Raw genomic sequence first — 21524 nt, 5'->3', positions numbered from 1 at the left:
AAACAATCACACAGCTACATCTCTTCCCCCGGATACATCTGTAAAATTGCCTGTCTGAGGAGTAACTTCACATGTTTTCGAAGGAAATAAGACTTTAGTCTTATGCGCGCTTTGGTGCGCGATGTTCATCTCAGGAGCGCATAGTGCTAACTGTGTGTTTAATATGCCTGTCTCGCCTGGCGTGTTGCCCCAGACACTGTGTACCACAAATCCCCACCTCCACTCCAATGAGAGCTCGGGAGGGAGGAATAAAAGGGTTAAGGGGAGTCTTGGATGGAGTCTGCTGGGCGGAGTGGAAGGGACGTGATTGGATGACTGTCTGTGACGCAGGGGACATGAAAAAGCTGATAACTAGTTAAGAAGGCAGTTTGTAACTCTGGAAAAAGAGTGCAGAGCTTGAGACACATTACGCAGAGGACGTGGACGAACCGGCGCAAACACAAGAGAGCTGAGCCGTCTTGGCCGTGTGGGGCTGTTAGACACTGCAGCGTCCGGAGACAAAGTGACTTGAAACAGAGGGACAATGGTGCAGCACACGGACAACAGCGAGACGGATGGGAGCATGTCCAGGGAGGCTACGGACTCGGAGGAGAGTGAATTTATGGCATGCAGCCCCGTAGCGATAAACCCGGACTGGTGCAAGACGGCCACCGGTCACATCAAGAGACCCATGAATGCATTTATGGTCTGGTCCAAAATCGAGAGGAGAAAGATTATGGAGCAGTCACCGGACATGCACAATGCAGAGATTTCCAAGCGCCTGGGGAAGAGGTGGAAGATGCTCAAGGACAGCGAAAAGATCCCGTTTATCAGAGAAGCCGAGAGGCTGCGGCTAAAACACATGGCTGACTACCCCGACTACAAGTACAGACCGAAGAAAAAACCAAAGCTCGACAGTTCTAAATCATCAGCACCGTCTCCGGAGAAGTGCGGTAAAATTACAAAGACTCCCAGCAAGAAGTGTTCAAAGATAAAGACTAAGAGCGGCTCCAAGTCCTCTCACGGCTACGGAGAGGACTGTGTGTTTCCCAGTTTAAAAGTTACAAAGACTGTGAAAAGTGAGCTCACCGATGAGGACGACGACGACGAGTACGAAGAGGACTACCGGATGGGGATTAAGCCGGGGGAGAAGGAGCGCCTGAGGCCGTACAATGTAGCCAAAGTTCCCGCGAGCCCAACTTTGAGCTCCTCGGCCGAGTCCGAGGGGACCAGCATGTACGAAGAAGTGCGGAACCACAACAGACTCTTTTACAATATCAAAAACATTTCCAAGCAGAGCACATTGCACGCTGCTTCCGTCTCACCAGCATCCTCCAGGTCGGTCTCCACATCCTCCTCCTCCTCGTCCAGCAGCAGCTCCTCTTCTGGCGAGGACGCGGACGATTTGCTGTTTGACTTTAGTTTAAATTTCGCTCCCAGCGCCCCAGGCTCGGAGCTGGGCAACCCCAATTCAGGAAACCTCTCCCTGTCTCTTGTGGATAAGGACCTGGACTCGTTCAGTGAGGGCAGCCTGGGCTCTCACTTTGAATTCCCAGACTACTGCACGCCTGAACTCAGTGAGATGATTGCCGGGGACTGGCTGGAGGCGAACTTTTCCGACCTGGTCTTCACATACTGAACAGTTCCTCTAGTAATAACAGAGAAGGGAGATATGATATTATATGTGTCCTGGTCAAATTGTCCCTAGCCCTGCCTCCTGTGGGTTTTCCTGAAGGGTCCTGGAGGAAGAGGAGGCGAGGTGAGGTTTGAGGAAAGAGATGCTTATGAAGCTGGTAGCAAAAAAAAAGAAAAAAAGAAAAAGAAAAAAAAAAAAGCAAAGTCTGCAGACTTTTTTTTCTATCTGGCAGCATGACAGGGTTTTATGGATTTTTTCCCTCGTAGGTCTGCATTTACTGTTCAGCTTAAACGGACCACAAAGGGAAAAATACGTGAACTTCTATGCATCTTATCCTCTTAAAAACAAACAAAAAAACTGCAGGGAGCTGAACACGAACTGTGGACTGTCTCAAAGCAAATCTGTGAACTGACAATTGTTCAGGATGTTACTTTACAACGGTTTATGTAATTTCTAAATGCCGCAAATGTTTGTTTGTTTTTTTGTAACTGATTCCGTTTACCTCCTGGTTTGGAAAATTAAGCAGCCTAAACCTCTGCAGAATACAGGTGTGGAGGAAACATTTTGATACATAACAGACCTCATCTTTTTAAAAGAAAAGTAAGATATTTTCAGGCATATTTTTGTACAGTTAAAAGGGAATGTTCTTACTGTGCTTTCAGTGAGTTTCAGGCACTTCTTCCCTTTATCATTTGTTTTTAGCATGCAAGGGAGTCCTGGTTTTAAGGATTAAGTTAAATTAAAACTTGCATCAAAAATGCCTTGTGATTTTAAACTAGGTTTTGTACAGTTGTAGAGCAGATTTGTTGAGTATTTGTAGACGATACAATGGCATCATGGGGAACACATACCTCAGAGCTGGAACTAGTTTCAAGATTGTATATGTACTGTAATATAGTAAAGTTAGGAGTTTATGTATATCATACTCGTGATATGTGGATGGGTCCCAATCGCAGGTGTGAAACTGGATTTTGGTATTTTTTATGGCACATACTGTTTTTCCCCCTTCTCATTTTTTTGTGCAATATATACTCTTAAGATACAGACCATCAACAATTGTAGCAAGTGATGGAAAAACAGACTCGTGCACTGTCAACATCATTTCATGTTATGATGCTGAAGCCTGTCCAGGCAGGAAAATAAACAAATCAGCTGGAACTGATACAAAACGATTTAATATGGCCTCATGGTGTGATGCATACTATTCAAACCGATTGATATCACAATTTGAATGTTCGTTGACAGATAAGATTGGATGATGGGCATATCTTAACACCAAACATCTCAAACCTGACTGCAAATTAGGGAAAAATAGGACAAAAAAGAGTTCCGCAAAAGGGCATAGTCTGATACAGTGGTGGTCTGGCATTAGTTTTAACAAGCAAGCAAAAAAGAACATTCCATAGTCCTGTTTCATGAAATGAAACTTTATTTTGAAACTGAAGACTGCCTTCTTTTTTTAAAAACATTAACCACAAACCTGTATTTTTTATTTCTTGCACTTAAAAAAAGCAGATATTGTTTATTTTTATGTGGGTCTTGCATATGAAGTCTGTTTGATAAAAGGTTTTGGAATATGACCTAATTATATGCCAAGACATTTTGTTGGAAGTTCTAGGCAGTAGTTACTTCACATTCCAAGTGTGAATCTGTCTTTGACTCATCTTTTAATAAATAAGTACCTACCACCATCGACTGTCCTTTCAGTTTGTGAATATATGTACACAAATGTGTTATTTGTTGCGTTTGAAAAGGATGTGATGACAGAATGATGCCTATTTTGTATGTAGGCGGATACTCTTAACTGGATGGGCTCAAATTACCATGTGAATTCGCATTTAATAAAAAGGAAAAAAAAAAAGGAAAACCTTTTAAACTGCAGTGTTGAGGTGCTTTACTGTTCCTGCTTTACAAATGTGCTGTTTTTGTTTAACTTTCCTTCCATAACGCCTCCCTGGAAAAAAAAAAATGGACACTGCGGCTTTAACAAATTGAATTGCCCGCCTGCCTGCGCTGAGCGATGTGATTGGTGGGCTTTGTGGTCCCCTTGGAAACAGAGCTGGAAACAGGAGCCGCTCCTCTCAGCGTGTGGGAGCTCTCAGTCTGTCTGGTTTTCATTCAGAAAACGAGCACTCTGCCCAGCACAGAACAGCTTGAACAGGGGGCTGAAAAAAAACCACGTCTAAATGTGACATACACAACCCAGGGATAAACAACGGCACTTAATGGCACTTACTCCAGGCAGACGGTGTTTAAATACTCGAAAGTATGGAGGCTGTTTTCCACAAATATAATTCATTATGTAAAAGTAAACTGAAAGGAGCACTAAAGTCCCCTAATTCTTCATTTCATCACTAGGTCAATGTGCATATGGGGCAAGCGGGTACTAGGTCAGTGTGAATAGTGAAGATGGCTCAAAATAAACAGTGGTTCCCAGTTAGTCCTTGAGTAGCATAGCTCTTATTTATCTCCAGTTATAACTTAATTTCCACCTTGGATTTAAGGTTATTTAAAAGAAAATAGCTGTTAGGACAATAAACAAAAACATAAATAAAAGCAGTTAAACTGTGGAAATAAGAATGAAATTAGCTCTTGAAAATAGACACAGACGTGTGGTGCAGCATGCAGTAACATTACATGATTGTGTATCACCAGAGCTGATTATTTTATAGCTCAGAATGAGATGCAGGGATGTGATCCCAGGGTTTTTAGTGGTCCCTGGTACAGCAGCAGTTTGTTAAAAATGACAGATAACGATAGCGTAACACATCTCAGGCATATGATGTCACATAAAATGCAATTAGTATCACAATAATTTACAACCTCGCAGTGTTGTGTGCCTGCGCGCCTCTGGAGGACAACAGATGCAGCCCTTTTGTTCCCTCTGAGGTCTGGTTAAAGAGACCCACCTTTAACACATTAGATATAAAGAACCAAAGGCCTCGGCCACAGAGATATTTGTGTTCATTACAGCAATAGAATCTAATGATGAATATTTGCCATGCATGGCTGCCCAGGTTCTAGCCCTCCCCATTAAGTCAGTTTGCAAATCTGTAATAAAACATTTATCTGGCTATTACTTTACCTGACCTATTGGTCAAAGTTGCTAATGGGTTCCAGGGCTATTCCCAATAGAATCTCAACATTGATTTTGTGTTCCTCTGAAATATCTGCTCGGGGCTAATGCCAGTGGTACACGCTGAAATGAAATTAGTGACCCGTTGAAATTTCCCTCTATTTCCTCCTTAAATAAATAAATGGAAATCTAGAATACTCAGAAGACACTGAGTGAGATGCTGTCTGCCAAGGAATCCAGCTTTACCCCACCTCCAGATGGGGGCTATTGTGGCGACAAAAAGTAATTTCCAATCCCTTGAGCATTTAAATCATTCATATAACCGAGGGTGTCACAGTCAAATGCTGTACGTGACACCTATACAAAGGAGGTTGATCTCCCAGTTTGCAAGTGGACATCTGAAGCGTGTCGATACCGCCTCAGTGCCAAAGTTGAACCTCCTCTGTGACCGCTCTCTGTCTCAGCCTACTGATGTTAAATCCAGTAATAATAAGGCCCGTTATATGATTTCTTCACATCTTTTCTTTTTCTTTTTTTTCTTTTTCCCCCCTCCTCCTTGCTGACTCTCACCCAGTGAGCTCAGATGCATTACATCACTGCTTAGCTTATGCCGCTGCGCAGTAAGATTCCATGTTGTGTCATCGTTGAGCCACATGTGCTCCTCTTCTCCCGGCGGGAGGCTGTCTGGTATTGCTGTGGGAATACTGATGTATACTCTCAATGCTGGAGGTTTCATGACAACGCCGCCTGCCTAAATTTAAACCTGTTTACTGTCTGTTAATTGACGACTGGACACGATTTGTGCGATCAGCTCCAGATTTTTCTGCTTCGTGATCTGTTCGTGGTGTTGACACCAGCTCTGGCCGAGAGAGCCCCTCTGCTGCTCTGCTACACAGGCGTGTCATGCTGTTACACACTGCCAGTGCTCTACACATCCTGAAAGGTGTGTGACAGATTATTGAAATGACACACCAGCAGTTGGTCCCGAGTGTAACGCAGTCTTGCAATATGATCCAAACAGGTAAAAAAAAAAAGAAAAAAAGAAAATGCTGTTTGGACCATGAATGCAATTTATTATCTTTTGGATCGAGATGAAAAAACCCAAACATGTCTATTACCTGGTGTGCTTGCATACCATAAAACCTTCGATACAATGACCTTATGAGCACTCATTCCTAATGTTTGCAGTTCCCTTGCTGATAGTCGGAGAATTTGTCTGTAAAATTGCCTGCCTGAGCAACAGTCCAGTCCCCGTGTCCTCTGCTCCAGTCTTGGCCTGGGGCGACTCCTGCTGCTGTTGATGGCTATCCATTTGCCGTGCCCCCTCTGTGTATGGGAGGGAGGCAGAGAGGGAGCATCGGCCCCATCTGCTGCACTGATATTTACTATCCCTTCACATTTGTGAGAAGTGGGGGTGGCAGAGACCCAATTCCCTCATGGTGTTTCAGCACTCTGGCTCACACACACATGTGCACACACATACTGGATGGGAGTGCATGAGGAAGAGAGAGATAAGAGGGAAATGGAGAGAAAGGGGGGGGGGGGAAGTGCTGTTCAAGTAAAACAGAGTTAAACTCCGATTTAAACTGATGCAGCTTGGAAACAAAATAGGCAATGTGATGGATAATAAGTGGAAACAAGTAACCTGCAATGGTCCGCTGCTGCCTAATTTTCCATTCACGACTTCACTGCAGTTTTATTATTTAGCAAAGGCAATGAGACATTGAAAAGGAGTTTGGGGGGAGCCGCCGCACCGAGAACAGACCCAGCAGGTTGTCGTGAGCAGTTTAAGCTGGCAGTGCTATTGTCTCGGTGACACAAAAACAAACAGTTCAGTCACTCCTCCCAGAATCTGTCCTGACACGTGGTAAGATCTCATTGGGAGAGGGTCACTCTTTTTTTGTGGGGAGCTGCTGGAGGTCGCACATCACTCATGTGAATTATCTGGCGAGAGGACAGGAACTCGGTTGCACACCTGCTTCTCCTTTCACAGCCGACTCTTGAGTATTCAGTAAATAGAGTTTTCTGGGTGACATTTTGCAGATTTTGGTCCAACAATTTGTTTGCACCAGTGTGAGAGAAAATAAATGGAGCCTTTTCCATGTCAAAAAATACTCGCTTCAATTACGACCAAGTCGTGATGACATCTAGCTCTGTTTAGAGTGCAATCACACAACTTGGCTGGCCTGATTGCGGTCAGTTTAGGATTTACTCGACCTTGTTTGGAATTTATTGTGACTCTGTGCTAGATATTTATCTTAGAGTTTCACAGCAGCTGCAGGAGCCCATTGCACTTTCCAATAAGACAAAAGGTCATAGCCCACTATATTAGTCCAACAGTCATAATGTTTTAGCTTTTTAGTGAGAAATGGAATCATCTTTTAATCCAGATTGCGGCGCATTTGTGTGTTTACGTATGCATTTGGTGTAGTTTTCATTTCTTTGGATCATTCAGTAGTCTACACTGTATGCGTTTGTGAAGTTATTTTTCACCAGATAATGTTGTTACCCTTTAACCAAATCAAGTGGATATTGGTGTGTTATTGGAGCTCAGTTCCTTCTCTAAATCTGCTTGGCTTTCTTCCTAAATATAGGAATTGAAGACTGTAGCATTGTTTTTGGAGTCGGGGATTGTGTGCGATTGTGTCGGCTGTTATGGTGTGAGCCTACAGAATGCAAATTGATCAGTTGTTGTTGGTCTAGCTATACACATAAACTTGAAAGAAACTTTGCTAGCACTGGGCATAATAACCACTGAGAAACGTTAAGGAATCTGAATGGGTTTTTCTGTTTCTAATCATGGCCCGAGTTACTGTAGCTGTAATAAAAGTCAGTTAAGGAAAGGTCCCCAACTCTTCTGGATCTCTTCACTTTAATGACACCAACAACAGACATTAATGACCCCCAACCTCCACACCGCAGGATTAAGTCAGGCAGTAATCTACATTTGAAACTGCAGCTCAAAGGCAGCCCTTGCAACGTCCGCCTAAAGCTAGAGCAGAGCCAGCAGTTGGTCATTCATATGCATCTGAAATCTAACACTTGGCAGCCCCACCTTTCCTGAATCACCAGTGAACCTCGACTCCTCCGAGCACTACTCTGACCATTATACACCCCACGCTTCCTCCCTCTCTTTCTTTCGTACCCCCCCCCCCCCCCCCCCCCCACACACACACACACACACACCTCCTTTCCACCTATTTGCATGTTACCCAGGTTACACTGTCAGGGTACCCCCTCACAGTCAGACTCAACACTGGGTCTCATTTGATAGTCTTTGCTGCTTCAGTAAATAATTAGCACACTGAATCCTCTGGGGCCCTATACAGGAAGCACGGCTTGCTTACCAGGGGGGCTAAGGTTTTAATGATTGCTATCCTGAAAGGTTTTTGATGGCAGGCACCCTGCTTCCTTCTTAATACAGCCGATGTGGGAAGAAAAATGCATACTCTTCTCAAATTAATTTTGAACATGAACGTGGATGGAGCTCAAAAGACTGGATTTTTCTGATATAGTATTTTTTTTTTATGTCTGTTAGAAAATGTTCTGCGTTACTTCACAATGAGAAAGCAGATGAGAGGAATAGTCTCCAACACACGTTTCCAGGTGTTTTGTAGAATGAATTGCAATTATGTTCTCCAGTCAGTCAAATCGATATGTCGATGCACATTTCTCTTCATTGAGACAATGAAACATGTTGCAACAAATTAAACCAACATTTTTCTCATGTATTGTGCGTTCAGTAGTTTCAGCACACATTTATCAAATCGCAGCAGCACTTTCAGCTCCCCTCTTCTGACTAATCTTGAATTTATGGTAAAGCAATGCATGTTTTACCAAATGAGAAAAATCAAACAATTGCCAGATGGATGCTTGACCTCAGTGATTAAGGAGACACTCAGACAAAGTAATGCCCTCTCAGGATCGCCTCTATAAAATGACAACTCCTGCCAAAAAGTCCATTAACTGCATGTAGTTTTTAATGGGTCTGTCCAACTGTAGCTGCACAGACAACTTCAGATGTTGCTGTAAGAGATGGAGAGACTAAAAATGACAATATGCCAGAACCTGAGTGGGACGTCAAAAAAAAAAACCTTCCCTCCCCCTTATGCCCTGCAGCGCATGTTAAACCCCCCAAAAGGTCAAAATGAATCACATTTTTGAATAATTCATATGTATGCATATTATCAATTCATTTGCATCGTGCTGAATCTATATCCAGCACACCAAAACCTACAGCTTGAAAATTGCCAGGGAACATGCCAGTAAATGTGTATCTCTGGGAGTTGAGCACACAGTCGGCAGCTCCCATCTCCTCCTTAAGGATTCAGCAGTTGATTTTATTGGCTCTGCAGCGTCCCCATCGTGACACAGACTTTGAGGTTTAGGCCGGTGGTGCATGTGGCCTGGTCAGGACGACAAGCAAGACAGTGCAGAGGCACATTTTTTCTGCGTTACTGGCACAGATGCAGCGCACGCAGCCTGTATGGGCGGTTCTGCATGGTTTGAGATTGTGGCTGCGCCCGGTGGGGACTCGAGCTATGGTGTCTGGAGAGATGTGACATGTAGCCCCACTCTTCTCCACTGATACACACAAACACACACGCACACACGCACGCACGCACGCACGCACACACACACACACACACACACCCACACACACACCCACCGCTTCTGTTTCGGGTCCGAGTCATTCATTTTGTTGAGCACCTCAGCCGCCAGCAGAAGGATGCTGTCACTGGGTCATTATAAATACCCACAAGCGGTTGAGAATGTCCTCACGGATACAGGAGACAGACGCGGGCCTGCATACCGCTGCCTGAGCGCTGCTGTTTGATGGTGCTCTCAATGACCTACATTTCCCTCTTTCAGACATTTCATATTGTATCTTGTGAAATCATGACACTACAGAACAGTTACTTTGTGTCGCGCATTAGACACACAGGCACACTGTACTGTAGCCAAGTCCATTTAACATAACGCAATTCTTGCCTGACATATTTTGAATACAGTGTCAGTCCGCATTCAGTAATTCACTTCAGACTCTTTTTTATAAATATTGTGTTTTTGCTAGTCAAGTCAACTCCTGCACGTTTTCTCTGTATGTTCACTCACCTCTGCGGCAGGACAGTCATGCACTATTTCCACGGAGTGGTAAGATGAGGGACACAACTGTGATCAAAAGAGGACTGCTCATTGATTTTCAAAACCACACATTAGGCTGCAAATATATATCAAAGGCTGCAGCCTGCATGGCCTCTGTGATGTGCGCAGCATGATTTAAACATGCTAAGACCATGTTTAAGCCTCAAGCTAACACATTTTACCTCTGAATAACGAGGTGTTACCGCCGGCATGCTCGCACATACTAGTCACTGAGGTGAAAAAAAAAAAAAAAAAAAAAGGAAAGGAACATCAAAACTGGTATAGAGGGAAAATAGGGAGTAATACAAAATATGCGATACTGTTACTTGATGAATTATTAAACTCCCCTTTACAGATTTGTTAATTAGAAAAGGGTAATCCAGTAATTAACCCGAGGACCAGCTGCCTGCTACAGTGTATCACTGAAACATACTGTATAATCCCACTTCCAGTATTACTTTGAGCTGCGAGTTCCCTTCATATAAAAACTCACTAATAATCCCATTAGGCCTTACTATAGAAATACTCTACTCATCTTTTAAGCGCCGGCTTCAACCGTGTAATTGCTGTGCATTTAAAGCAATTTGGTCAGTTGCAACAGGAACATGCTTACTGCTGAAAAGTTAATGACACTGAAAGGCAATACTATACCCTGACCACTTAGCCCTACCGTTTGACAGAGTTTGTCATTACACAGTTCTTTACTCAGAAACGGAGGGATTTTACATTTCCCATGTTGGCTCTTAAGTCTGCTCGCACAAAAACGCACAAAGACAAACAAAAAAAAATAATAATTCAGCCATTGATGTGAGGTCTAAAATTACGTGCCTGCAACACCCAAACGTGTATTCAAGAGAGTCATTGTCCACGAAGGCAATACCACTCAGGAGTTGACAATGACTGGCAACAAAGATGTGGTCAAATTGTCTTTTAAGAGAGATACAAGGCATCAAAGTGATCGAATGGTCACAATAACAGATTCAGGTGTATTTGTCCAATTTCAATCAGGCAGCCGGCTTGTTCCTGTCATGACAGAGTCCTCCAGCACACTGGAATTGCGTGACTGATATCTCATACACTAGATTTCTCACTTCAGTGCACCCTAGAATCCAACCTGCCTAAACCCACCACCCACCCACACACGCACACACGCATCCATCCAAGCTAAACCACCTTTATGGTCATATTTCTGGAAAGGCCTTGATTTGCTTTGGCATTCCTGTCCTTATTCATCCAGTGGGGCTGTGAGCTGGAATAATTAGGAGAACGCCATAAGGCCCCTGCCTCCTGACAAGTGATCAACAAACAGTGATTTATGAGGCCATCTTGTATCAGGGGATGACCATTGATTTAAACACACAAACAAGACACACACACACACGCACACACACGCACACACACACACACACACACACACACACACACACACACACACACACACACACACACACACACACACACACAACTTCTGACACAGATGACCATACGCATAAATCAGACTCAATGTCTCCACATTTTCAGGATGTGCTGTTTTGTGCTGACCTATCTTATTTACCCATCATTCACTTTAATAAACACCCAAACTCATAAGCCCACAGGTTGATATGGATTTGATGAGTGATCTGACTGGCAACATTGTGCACTGTTTAAATCCCCTTGAATGCTTGAACGAACCTTCTGCAAATCAATTTTGTCGCTCTTTTACTTCATAGATGCTGATTCCACATATTTTTTCTCGCCGTTGTTTTAAGTATTGATTGTCACATAGGCCTGGAAGAAACGCACTGACGATGCAATGTCTGTATCTTACTGTTCGGAATTAGTCTAGTACATCACTTTGGCCTGTCTGTTGTTTTGGCATGCCTAGGTAGGGGTCTCTTGACAGACAACATGCATACTGTGTTTTATTACCCTGCCAGCTGCAGGGTCATTATACATCGCTCTTCCTGTGAAAATCATAGGATCATATTTCTATGTGTACTGGAAAGCGGCGGCTTCAGATACTGATTAATGAGTAATGAAATGGCTTTTAGTTATTACAGGATGAAAATATTAATATGAGAGATGCTGAGTGAGAAGAAGGGCGCCTTTATTATGTTACCAGTCTGTTCTATCATCTCATAGATCTGTCATAGGTTCACAGCGTCAAAGAGATTAAGAAGCCATATTAGTCATCAAACGTTAAGTGATCCAGGTCCTATTAGAATGGGTGCAGGCTGTCATCATTGTATAAGGCTCCTTTTAGCACTCAATAAATCTACGCCCGCATTCATATTGTGCTTGTGATGTACGAGCCTGGACACGAATTCCAAAATAGTTAATTAATAGTCAATAACAAGAACAATTCATTGATATTAATTCAATCATTTCGTGTTTCCAGACACAACAGTGGGTAATGATTATTGTTTCCTACGAGTATAGGACACGTTGTGTGCCTTAGAGACATTGGACAATGTGGAGATGAACTCGGCATTATTGTCTTTCCTTACCACAGATTGATCAGCGCTGCAGTCTGATCGATATGTGTCTAAACATTACATTAATAAGGCGACTGACGGACTGTCCATACCGCAATACCGCAGAGCATGATGATGCAGAAGTGTGTGTAAACTGTAGTGCATGGGTCCGTTTGCAAGAGAGTGACAGACATAGTCTGCAGCTATCTCTCATCCTTCGTCCTCCTCCTTACCTGGCGCGAGATGATAAGAATGGGCGCCATTATGGTCATTGCAATTATACTGTTGTTAGTGATTGTTGTTGGTCAGAGGCAGCAGATCAAAAGGAGTGGATCCATATTGATTAACTGCCATTGTGAGGGAATGACCGAGCCGCGCTCTCCCACAGTGGCAGAACCTGTGCTCTGTGTACAGTGATTGACTCCTCTTCTGCTTTAACTTGCATTGTGGCGGTGGAATAATTGAGCATGCAGCATGAATGCAGTATTAGAGATTCATGTGTCTCACCCCACCTCTTCCACTCTGTGCTCCCTTCAGCTGGCAGATGATTGAAGGGCCTCCGGTGTCTCCCTGCTCTACGTGGATAAGCAGTTGTCATAGGAAACATCAATACTGGAATGGATAGACAGTTTTATCCATTGATTAAACACTGAGCGAATGCACGAGTACTTGCCCTCGCCAAGGCCGACGTCCATGCCAGTAACAGCCCCTCCTCCATTTTTCTGATTTAGGGTACATTTGTGCGATGGTTTCTAAGTGGAGTGTCATTCCCTTACCTCGCCATATTTGCAAGAGCATAATCAATAACTTCATCTGAGCTCCACTACTTGTAGAGCGAGCAATGTTTTATATTGTTGCATAAGGTCAAGCCCGTGTTTCCCCCTCTCGGTGAATTGGTTCGGAAATAGCCCCATCAACATTGATGAAGCAATGACGAATGGGACTTATGATTTGACAGGTCAAAAATTGCCACTTGGAAAATTCTAATCAATCACACTTCCCCTCATTTTACAGTGTAAAGTCAACTCTAATTTTTCATTTAATGTATTAATTTTTAATCTGATTACACTCCAGTGCTCCAGTTTAAAAAAGATATAGGTTATTCGACATGTGTTTATGGGGGTACAAATCCAGTGTCTCCTGAATTAATACCGTATTTAAAATTCTAATGATGGAAAGACAATACATCTGACTGACACTTGTACACCTGCAGTGCCTGGTCAAATAGGATTCGTATTATGGTAGGGATATCATTCAGATGGTCATTAGAGAATCAAATGAGAATAATCTGCCTGGATCTCAATTAGAAGAAGCCAATTCTCCCGATGCGCCGGTAGCCTTTCGCCGTCTTACCAGGTGTTTCGCTCTTACACTGATTGCTCATTTGTGCCCGGGAGATCTCACTATGTTTGGATGCCCTTTATGGCGGCAGAGGAAAATGCCAGTGGGTAAAAGTACAGAGCGTAAATATGGAGCAGAGAGGGTGAAACAAATGCATTCGGTTCCTGGATTTTATTCATGACTTTCATCATCAATTGACACCAATATTCTTTACTCCACAAATCGCGGCTAGTATCCTATCTGTCCATAGTGTGTCTATATTTTTTCATTGATATACTGTATATAGACCAACTCCTGTAAGCCAGAAATAACTCAACAGCTCTTCATGCCCTCTAACAAGGATGACCATTTGCTTGTTCCTGGGCCAAAGCAGCAGTAGCCGTTTCTGGCTCCTAGAGGTTAAAACTCCTCTGTTGATTTACAACAGCCAGTGGACAGAGCAGCTATTAAAAAGATGTAAATTTAGGCTGTTTGCAGAGAGAGAGGTGTATGAACCCAGTGACAGACCACCCACTCTCTCTTCCTCAAACAACACTCTCCATGGCTGTGGCTCAGCAAATCAGGTTGGGGGGCGCGGCTTTCATTTGAGGGAGGTCGCAGACCTTTTTATCACCTCCTTAAAACACCCTTTGGAGACGTCGCTCATATTGCGCATCTGGATGTTGCACATACTTTCAGTGCGTGTCTTATGGTTTGTTGGCAAAACACATGCATGCAGAATGTTCCATTAAGAAGTGTCCTGTACCTATACGAACATTCTTCCATGTCACTAATCGACTCATTGTTTGCATTTACCTTCCAGGCAGTGTACACACAACGTCCTGACATCTTGACATCTGCCTTTTGGTTTCAATATGTTGGAAAGATTAATGTCACCTATGCCCCGGGTGTTTCAGTCCGTTTATGCGTGGACATTTTTGTTTTATCGCTTGCTTTGTTAGTGTCCATGAGATGTTAGTGTTGTGTCTGTCAGTCTTGCCGGTGTCTCGGCCTCTCGTGCCCTGACGCGCTCTGCTGCATCCTGCGGCATTTGGCACCCTCTCAAGTCGCCTCTTCCTTTGCTACACACACACACACACACACACACACACACACACACACACACACACACACACACACACACACACACACACACACACACACACACACACATATACATAAGCACATCCACAATTAGCTGAGATAAGCTGGGATTCTGTGACTTCCTGCAGATTCCTCTTCAGATAAGGGAGGACAATTTAAAAGCCCTGCACAGACAGATACATGAGTATAAAAGAGTCTCTCTGGAAGGCTAAGGAAAAAAAAAAAAAAAAAAAAACGACACAGAAAAGTCAAAGCCACCAGGCTCTTGTCGGTCGACATGATGATTGGTGACAGTTTCATCCTGTCATGCAATATTACTTTTGGTTTTCGCACACCGTAATCGCACTCTTTACTAAAACTCATTTATCACATAGTAGGGGGTGGACACCATCATATCACAGGGGACGTTTCTCAAAGTGTGACAACCCACCGTTATGGAAAGCAGCAGGCAGTGCTTATTTGAGTCTCTGCAATAGAAATGATCACCAGAGAATTAAGAGGCCTATTGCAGGGTTTCGCATACATTGAATCCTCAAAAATCTCTTCACAAAATGTCTTTACGCTGTTTGCCCCATCTAAAAAGTTTCATCTCACTTTAGTCGTGCATATTTTGGAGACAATGATCAGTCCGGGACTGCGTTATGATGGCAGTGTCTGTAGAGATGTAGTTGCAGCTGAACTAAAAATTATACATCTAAAAGAATGACAGTTTCTAAATGAGGGTTACAATTTTAGTAATGTTGTGTGTGTGTCCATGCGAATAGAGGACCACACATGAGATAATGGCTGGATGAGATATAAAGCAATCAACTACTCTTAAAACAACAAAAAAAAAGAATTTGGTTAAGTACCCCTCTCTGAAAAGAACTTAAAGTAGCTCTGATTCCAGTGAAGAGGAGTCCGTCCCTCTCGTGCGCATATTACTGCATCTCATCTTGCTTATTGCTGCCTAGAGTGCTATGACAACAGAAGTGAGAATAGATTTAATCTCTCCAGCCCTGCTAATAATACTATGCTACTGGCTGCGTGCCGAAACATGCACAAAGGGCTAATCATCTTTAGTGGTAAATGTTTTCTTACACATACACGTTTTCCCTCCAGTTCTCGTGACTGTCAGGAGTAAAGAGATAAACAATGGGCAGAGCGAGAGGAAAAGAAAATATAAGTCAGTCGTGGTGTGAGAAGTGTCTGCCACCACGGCGTCATTAACACCCAGTGGTGCTGGAGTGAGGGAGGGAGAGCAGACAGGGCCTCCAAGCACTGGGAGCGAAATTGCAAACCCAAGGTTCCTGATACAACCTGTTATTATTTTTGACACAAGCCATTTACAATAGCTATGAAGGTGGCAATGGAAAATGTAATATTGATTGTATGCCCTCAAGGCTTTGCTCCCCTGACTTCTAAGCGTCACACATCTCACATATGTTGAGTGTGAGGATATGTTTCTCTTTTTTATTTTTTATTTATTTTGCTTTGCTTCCCCCACTTCCACAAAGCCTATTTTAGAGGCTTTGTTGATACTTTATTTGATGGGGTAATTACATTGGTAGATTGAGGGGGCAAGGTGATGTTTTGGGAGTCGAGAAAATAATAGAAAGCCGCGCAACGACAACAATGCAATATGATATTGGTCTGATGTGGCAGGTGTTAGTATAACCCATGGCAATCTGTATTTCATCTCTTTTTCATGAGGGTGCTTACTGAATTACTTCCAAATGACGTTTATGAAACCTTAAGCTACTGTTGCACTGTGGGGTAGCTGCGGCTCATTCCAGCATGACGAAGATGCACTTTAACAGTAGAAAAAAGACGTGCAGAGAGAGACGAAAAAAAGATCTCGTTTTTCTTAAACGCAGATGTGTTATATCCTCGGAAGCATGTTTGTACAGACACGTTGGCTCTGAGCTTCAAATTTTGGTAAAAGTAGAGGGAGCTATTTAGAAACAGTGACTAACCAAACAAAGCACAGAACAACTGGGAAGATAGGTGGCCTTTGGAGTACCGTGTGTCTGTCTGCTTTTGACAGAAAGCTGTCAAAACCAAAACAAACATGTTTAACAAGGCCCTCAAAGGCCCGGAGACAATTGTGCGAGCCTGTGTGAGGTGCAGCGGAAGTCTCAGTATCTGCGCAGATTGCAGGGGTTATCTGCCAGTGTGGTAATTACGCTATACGGCTTCTCTCTCTGGTAAGTGTGACAACTTTACGCTTGTTTCTAAAATGAATGCATGACCTGCACGGCACTCCTCCGTGTAGCAAACCACTGATTGCTGTGTTAAAAGCTATCTTTGTGAAAAGTGCTGTCGAAGAGCTCTTTTTTGCTCTGGTTGTAGGCGCTTTGGAACGCGTCGTTATGGACTTGCATGATGATTTAAATGACCTCGTAAAATTTCCCTAAAAAGAAAATATAGCAAGGGCAAAACCTTTGTGTTGTCAAGTGTTCTTCATGTTTGGCTTTGTAGTTAACTGTTTAAAATTCAACTTTTTAAAAGCATTACAAATTCTCAGTTAAACATTTGATGGTGGAATTTTTAAACCATATTCTCTCCATTAAAACATCACATTTCTATCAGTGTTGCTGTCAGAAAATACTATTTTAAGTCAGTTCATGTTGTCGTCGTCTGTCTGCCTAATAGCCCCTCTCACATTCCCATGTACAGTTAGACCAACATGGTTTTATCTCTGTCATCACGTCAGGTTGAGTGGAGGAAAATCACTCTTAATGACATAGAGATTATTGGCTTTGTGTTTTGGTATACCAGTAAATGCTGGCTGTGCCAATGGGATTTCCCCGCATAATCCTTCACTATCAGTTTACAATAACTTCTGCATTCTGCTGTTATCCACAAGGATATCAAAACACAATGCAACAAGTCTGTGGGGCTTCACTCAGTGACATCGTTGAGCATTTGTCCCGTTCCTGCCCCAGGACAATGTGGAAACGTTTTGTTTTGTTCATCATTGACTAATGACTTAACAATTACTTTCTACTTGTAAAACTTTTTCTACATCGCCACCATACCAGATATTTTCAAGAGTGCTACAAGCAGACGGGTTGATAGCAACATTGTTAACATTGGCAAATCCTTCCAGTGGAGGAATTGCAGATACATCGAAATCAAGTTATCTTTCTTTTTATTTGTCTACTTATAAAATGCATTTCACAAAAAATAAAACACTCAATGACTGAAGAAAAACTTCCAAGGTAACAGTTTGAAACTGTGTGTTAGTTAACTAACGTGAGCTGTGGTAGACATGAACCCCTTCCACACTGGCGATGTCTGTACTGCGAGCAGGTTACAGCTTCTTTAAAAGTGCAACAGCCGCCATTTCCCAAAGGTTGCCAAGGCTGGCACATTCACTGAAGAGGCCACCTAGTGCTACTATAATTAAAAGTGATATAGCATTTATTGCGTTTCATATATGTTGTGTTAAATTTAAAACGGTTTCAATAACCTGAGTCACTGAGTTATTGTTTTACGGTTGTTACTTAGTCTCTGATTTAATGTTTTGACCAGTGAAAATGTCAATTTTTGAACTTTTTCAAATCTCTTTCTTGCATGATGAGGAGAATGAGCAGACTTACCTGGGTTTTCCACCAGGAAATACATTTTCAATCCATTTATTTTCCATGAGCCATGGTGGTCTTATTCCCGAACGTCACTCCTTTTAATTATTTTCTGGCGGTACATCTGAAAATAATCCCGACGTGAATTACTTAATTCATTAATTATTAGGCGTCAACATTTTTTTTTATATTTGGGGCGTTACAGTTAGATTGAAATGCATGTGGTGCAGTTAGGTTTCCGCCATCGGTGGGCGGAGCGTAGTGTCCTCGTGTTCCCAATCAGATCAAGTCAGATTCTCCCGTCGCTCTCCCCCCGCTGCTCCAAATATTGTCACTTCTGGCTGACAACGGCCAAAATGTCAAACTCAAAGCTTCACGGCAGCAGTTCACAAACCAACGGGTGAAGTCACTGTTGGTTGCCGCTTTAGTCGGACAGCACGGTATCATGCTAAAGTGTGTAATACACCCAGCGGTCCACGAGAGGATGCCTTGTCTGGTTTTGCCACACCCTGTATGTGTGAAAAGTACATGCAAGTATGACCAGGCGGTCATGTGACAAAATAGGAGGGGAGTGTGGGAGGAGGTCGGTTTGATTAGATGGAACTAACACCACATACTTAACGTGGGTATGCTACTTATGTACAATTACTTATTTTACCTGAAAGCCTGAACTTTTCCTAACTCTTAACCAACTACTTTTGGTGCCTAACCCGAACCAAATGGGGAACATGTCACACTTAACCCAAACAATAAACTTTTCCCAAACCGAACTGGCGAGTCGAGGCCAAACGGGACACTGACACGTTATCGTCTAATGGATTGACGGGTTTATTACACGCTTTGCAGTGATACTGGGTTAAGTTTGGATACCTGCAGAGCGGCTCCACTGACTGCAGAGTTGTGAGAACTGTATCCACAGTGACTCAGGTTTCTACGACACAAGTAACATCTAGTTAGTAATAATTGGTGCTCAGATACTCCCTTAGGCCACTCACACGCACGTGGTAGTGAATCAGCTATCCAATTAGGCATCCTGCACTGCAGAAGGGGATTGTTATCACATAAGTGGTCACCAGTAAAACATAGCATGGCATAATTTTATTTAAACGGTCAACAGTAATGCGACAATGTCAAAAATTCAACATCATATATTAACTTGTTCAATGACGGAAATATTTTGGCTTATTGGACCCCATCATTGAAGGATTGTTGCTCTAAAATGTGTTTATGTTGAAGCACACATATTATTTTGAAAAATATCCCAATAAAAAGATGGATTATAGAAGGTTTACTTACAGTCAGTCAAGCAGCTCCGGCTGCCCTCAAGAAATCACAGTGTAAAACTGAAAAGTAGTTAACAGCAATAAAGAATATACACGACAAGCAGTGCTTGACATGCCACATAATATTTGATGTAAATCTAGACTGATCAAAACGTAGTGGAAAAACTCCTTGAAAGTGAAAGTTTTTAGAATAAAAGTAAAATAGTTACAAGAAGGATTGGCTCTAACTTTACTCCTCTCCAACACTGATTATTTGTGATAGTAAAGTAGGGATGTCGAGGCAGCTGTGGCCAGCAGCGGCCTTGAGCAAACCACCTAAACTCCAACTGCTCCCTTTGCACTACTGCTCCCCACCAGCCTGGGTGTGTGATTGTGTGTGTGTGTGTGTGTGTGTGTGTGTGTGTGTGTGTGTGTGTGTGTATTGGTTAAATGCAGAGGTCAGATTTGTGTGTGTGCCTTTGTGTAAAAACATGTGTGTACGTAACACATTGGCAGATAAAATGGTGATTTTTCTTCTTCTCTAAAAAGCCGCTGTAAACTCTGCCAGAGATCAGTGATTTTATGGGCGGTAAAAGAGATCAATTAAAGTCATAGATTATTTAATTCCCCTTAAAATGACTGAACTCTTGCAAGGGCACACTCATGATTCATGCCACTCACTAAACTCAGGATGGCTGTTAGGAAGAAATGGCTTTTAAATATTGGAGGAACTGTTTGATGGAGGGATTGATGAATATTTAGAGTTCCACCGCTTTCATGTAGTTGGGTTGATGTGAAGTTCAGCCCCTGTTCTCTCCAGTATCCCTGTCCTCATCAGTGCCTCCACTGTCATAGATAATGTCTGTTTCATGGACACAGAGAATCACATTTGTACCGAGGCCTCCCATGGCGATCGGGCCAAGAAGTTTTGATGAAAACTCGAGAAAGGCTGTGAAAGAAGAGAAGATCAAATCAGCAAGCTCTATCGGCCCTCGTAAGTGCTGATCCCCCCTGAGAGAGCTTGTGGGATCACAATACTTCCCATAAAACAGCGGGAGCTCGGCCAGCCGTCTGAAAAGGACCTGCCTCTCGCTGGAGTGAGGGAGTACTGAACTGGAGAAGGGAAAGAGTGGAGGGAAAAGAAAGGTTTCTCGTATACACGGGTTGAATGAGGGTCTTATGGTCAAACCTATAGAATTGAGGCAGGAATGGTGGAGTGGGAGGTGGTACGTGGGGATTGAAGAAGAAGGAGGGGTGAGGGGGACTTGTTGATCATTATATGAAGCCTAAGTAGAACACCAGCCCCTCATTCTCCCACTCCTGAAGGTTCACATCCCTGCTGTGTTTACCACAGCCCCCTATGGATTCTATTAAATCAGACAGGAATAAGAGGGAGAACTGTGTTCCCCCACCGTCTCGCATTTACCTGAGGCTTACCCTTTTGACCTCAACTCTGCATGTCTCTCAAAGGAACAAATTATATTCCTGATTAAGTTTGAATGTCTTTTTCATAAAACGTTGACTAATTTGGAAAAAAAAAAAAAAAATTGTTTATAAGCTCCCTTTTTAAGTGAATTACAAGGTTTAGTAAATTGCCCCAGCAAAGGTGAGATATTTATCATGCCGTTTCACCGGACATTTTTACAGCCTCTTAAGCATTTGTTTTCTTTTTGTTTTTTGTGTGTGTTTTTTTTTAAAGAATGTAGTTATAGGCAAGAGGTAATTCCCTGCCCATTCCCTGCCGTGAGATAATAACACCAGGTAAAAACATTGCTGCACAATGCAGCATTCTAAAACTTGCACTTAAAACCCAGAACTAAGTGGGGAAAAATGACTGAGCAAATGAATCATTTCAAGTTGTGCAGCCGTTACCTGGTTGAGGGGACATAAGAGTATGAATGCATGGAATAAATATGTCGCTGCTTTATGAAGTGTGAAATGGACCAATGCAAAGGCTCTCCCCATGTCTGTTGCTCATTG

At 42.9% G+C, this 21524-nt stretch overlaps 1 protein-coding gene across 1 annotated transcript; it reads left to right on the top strand.

Moving 5' to 3' along the window:
• Window positions 1-282: 282 nt before the first annotated feature.
• On the top strand, window positions 283-3491 carry sox11a (SRY-box transcription factor 11a). The gene has a single exon (XM_069152329.1). The coding sequence runs from the start codon at window positions 524-526 to the stop codon at window positions 1616-1618; it is 1095 nt and encodes a 364-aa protein (XP_069008430.1). The 5' UTR covers window positions 283-523; the 3' UTR covers window positions 1619-3491.
• The last annotated feature ends 18033 nt before the right edge of the window (window positions 3492-21524 follow it).

This window comes from Embiotoca jacksoni, unplaced genomic scaffold (genome assembly GCF_022577435.1).
Source record: "Embiotoca jacksoni isolate LCO1_2020_lvr unplaced genomic scaffold, fEmbJac1.0.p SCAF_18, whole genome shotgun sequence".
Taxonomy (NCBI): Eukaryota; Metazoa; Chordata; class Actinopteri; family Embiotocidae; genus Embiotoca; species Embiotoca jacksoni.
The sequence above is the reverse complement of the archived record's forward strand: the minus strand, read 5'-3'. Positions and strand labels throughout refer to the sequence as shown.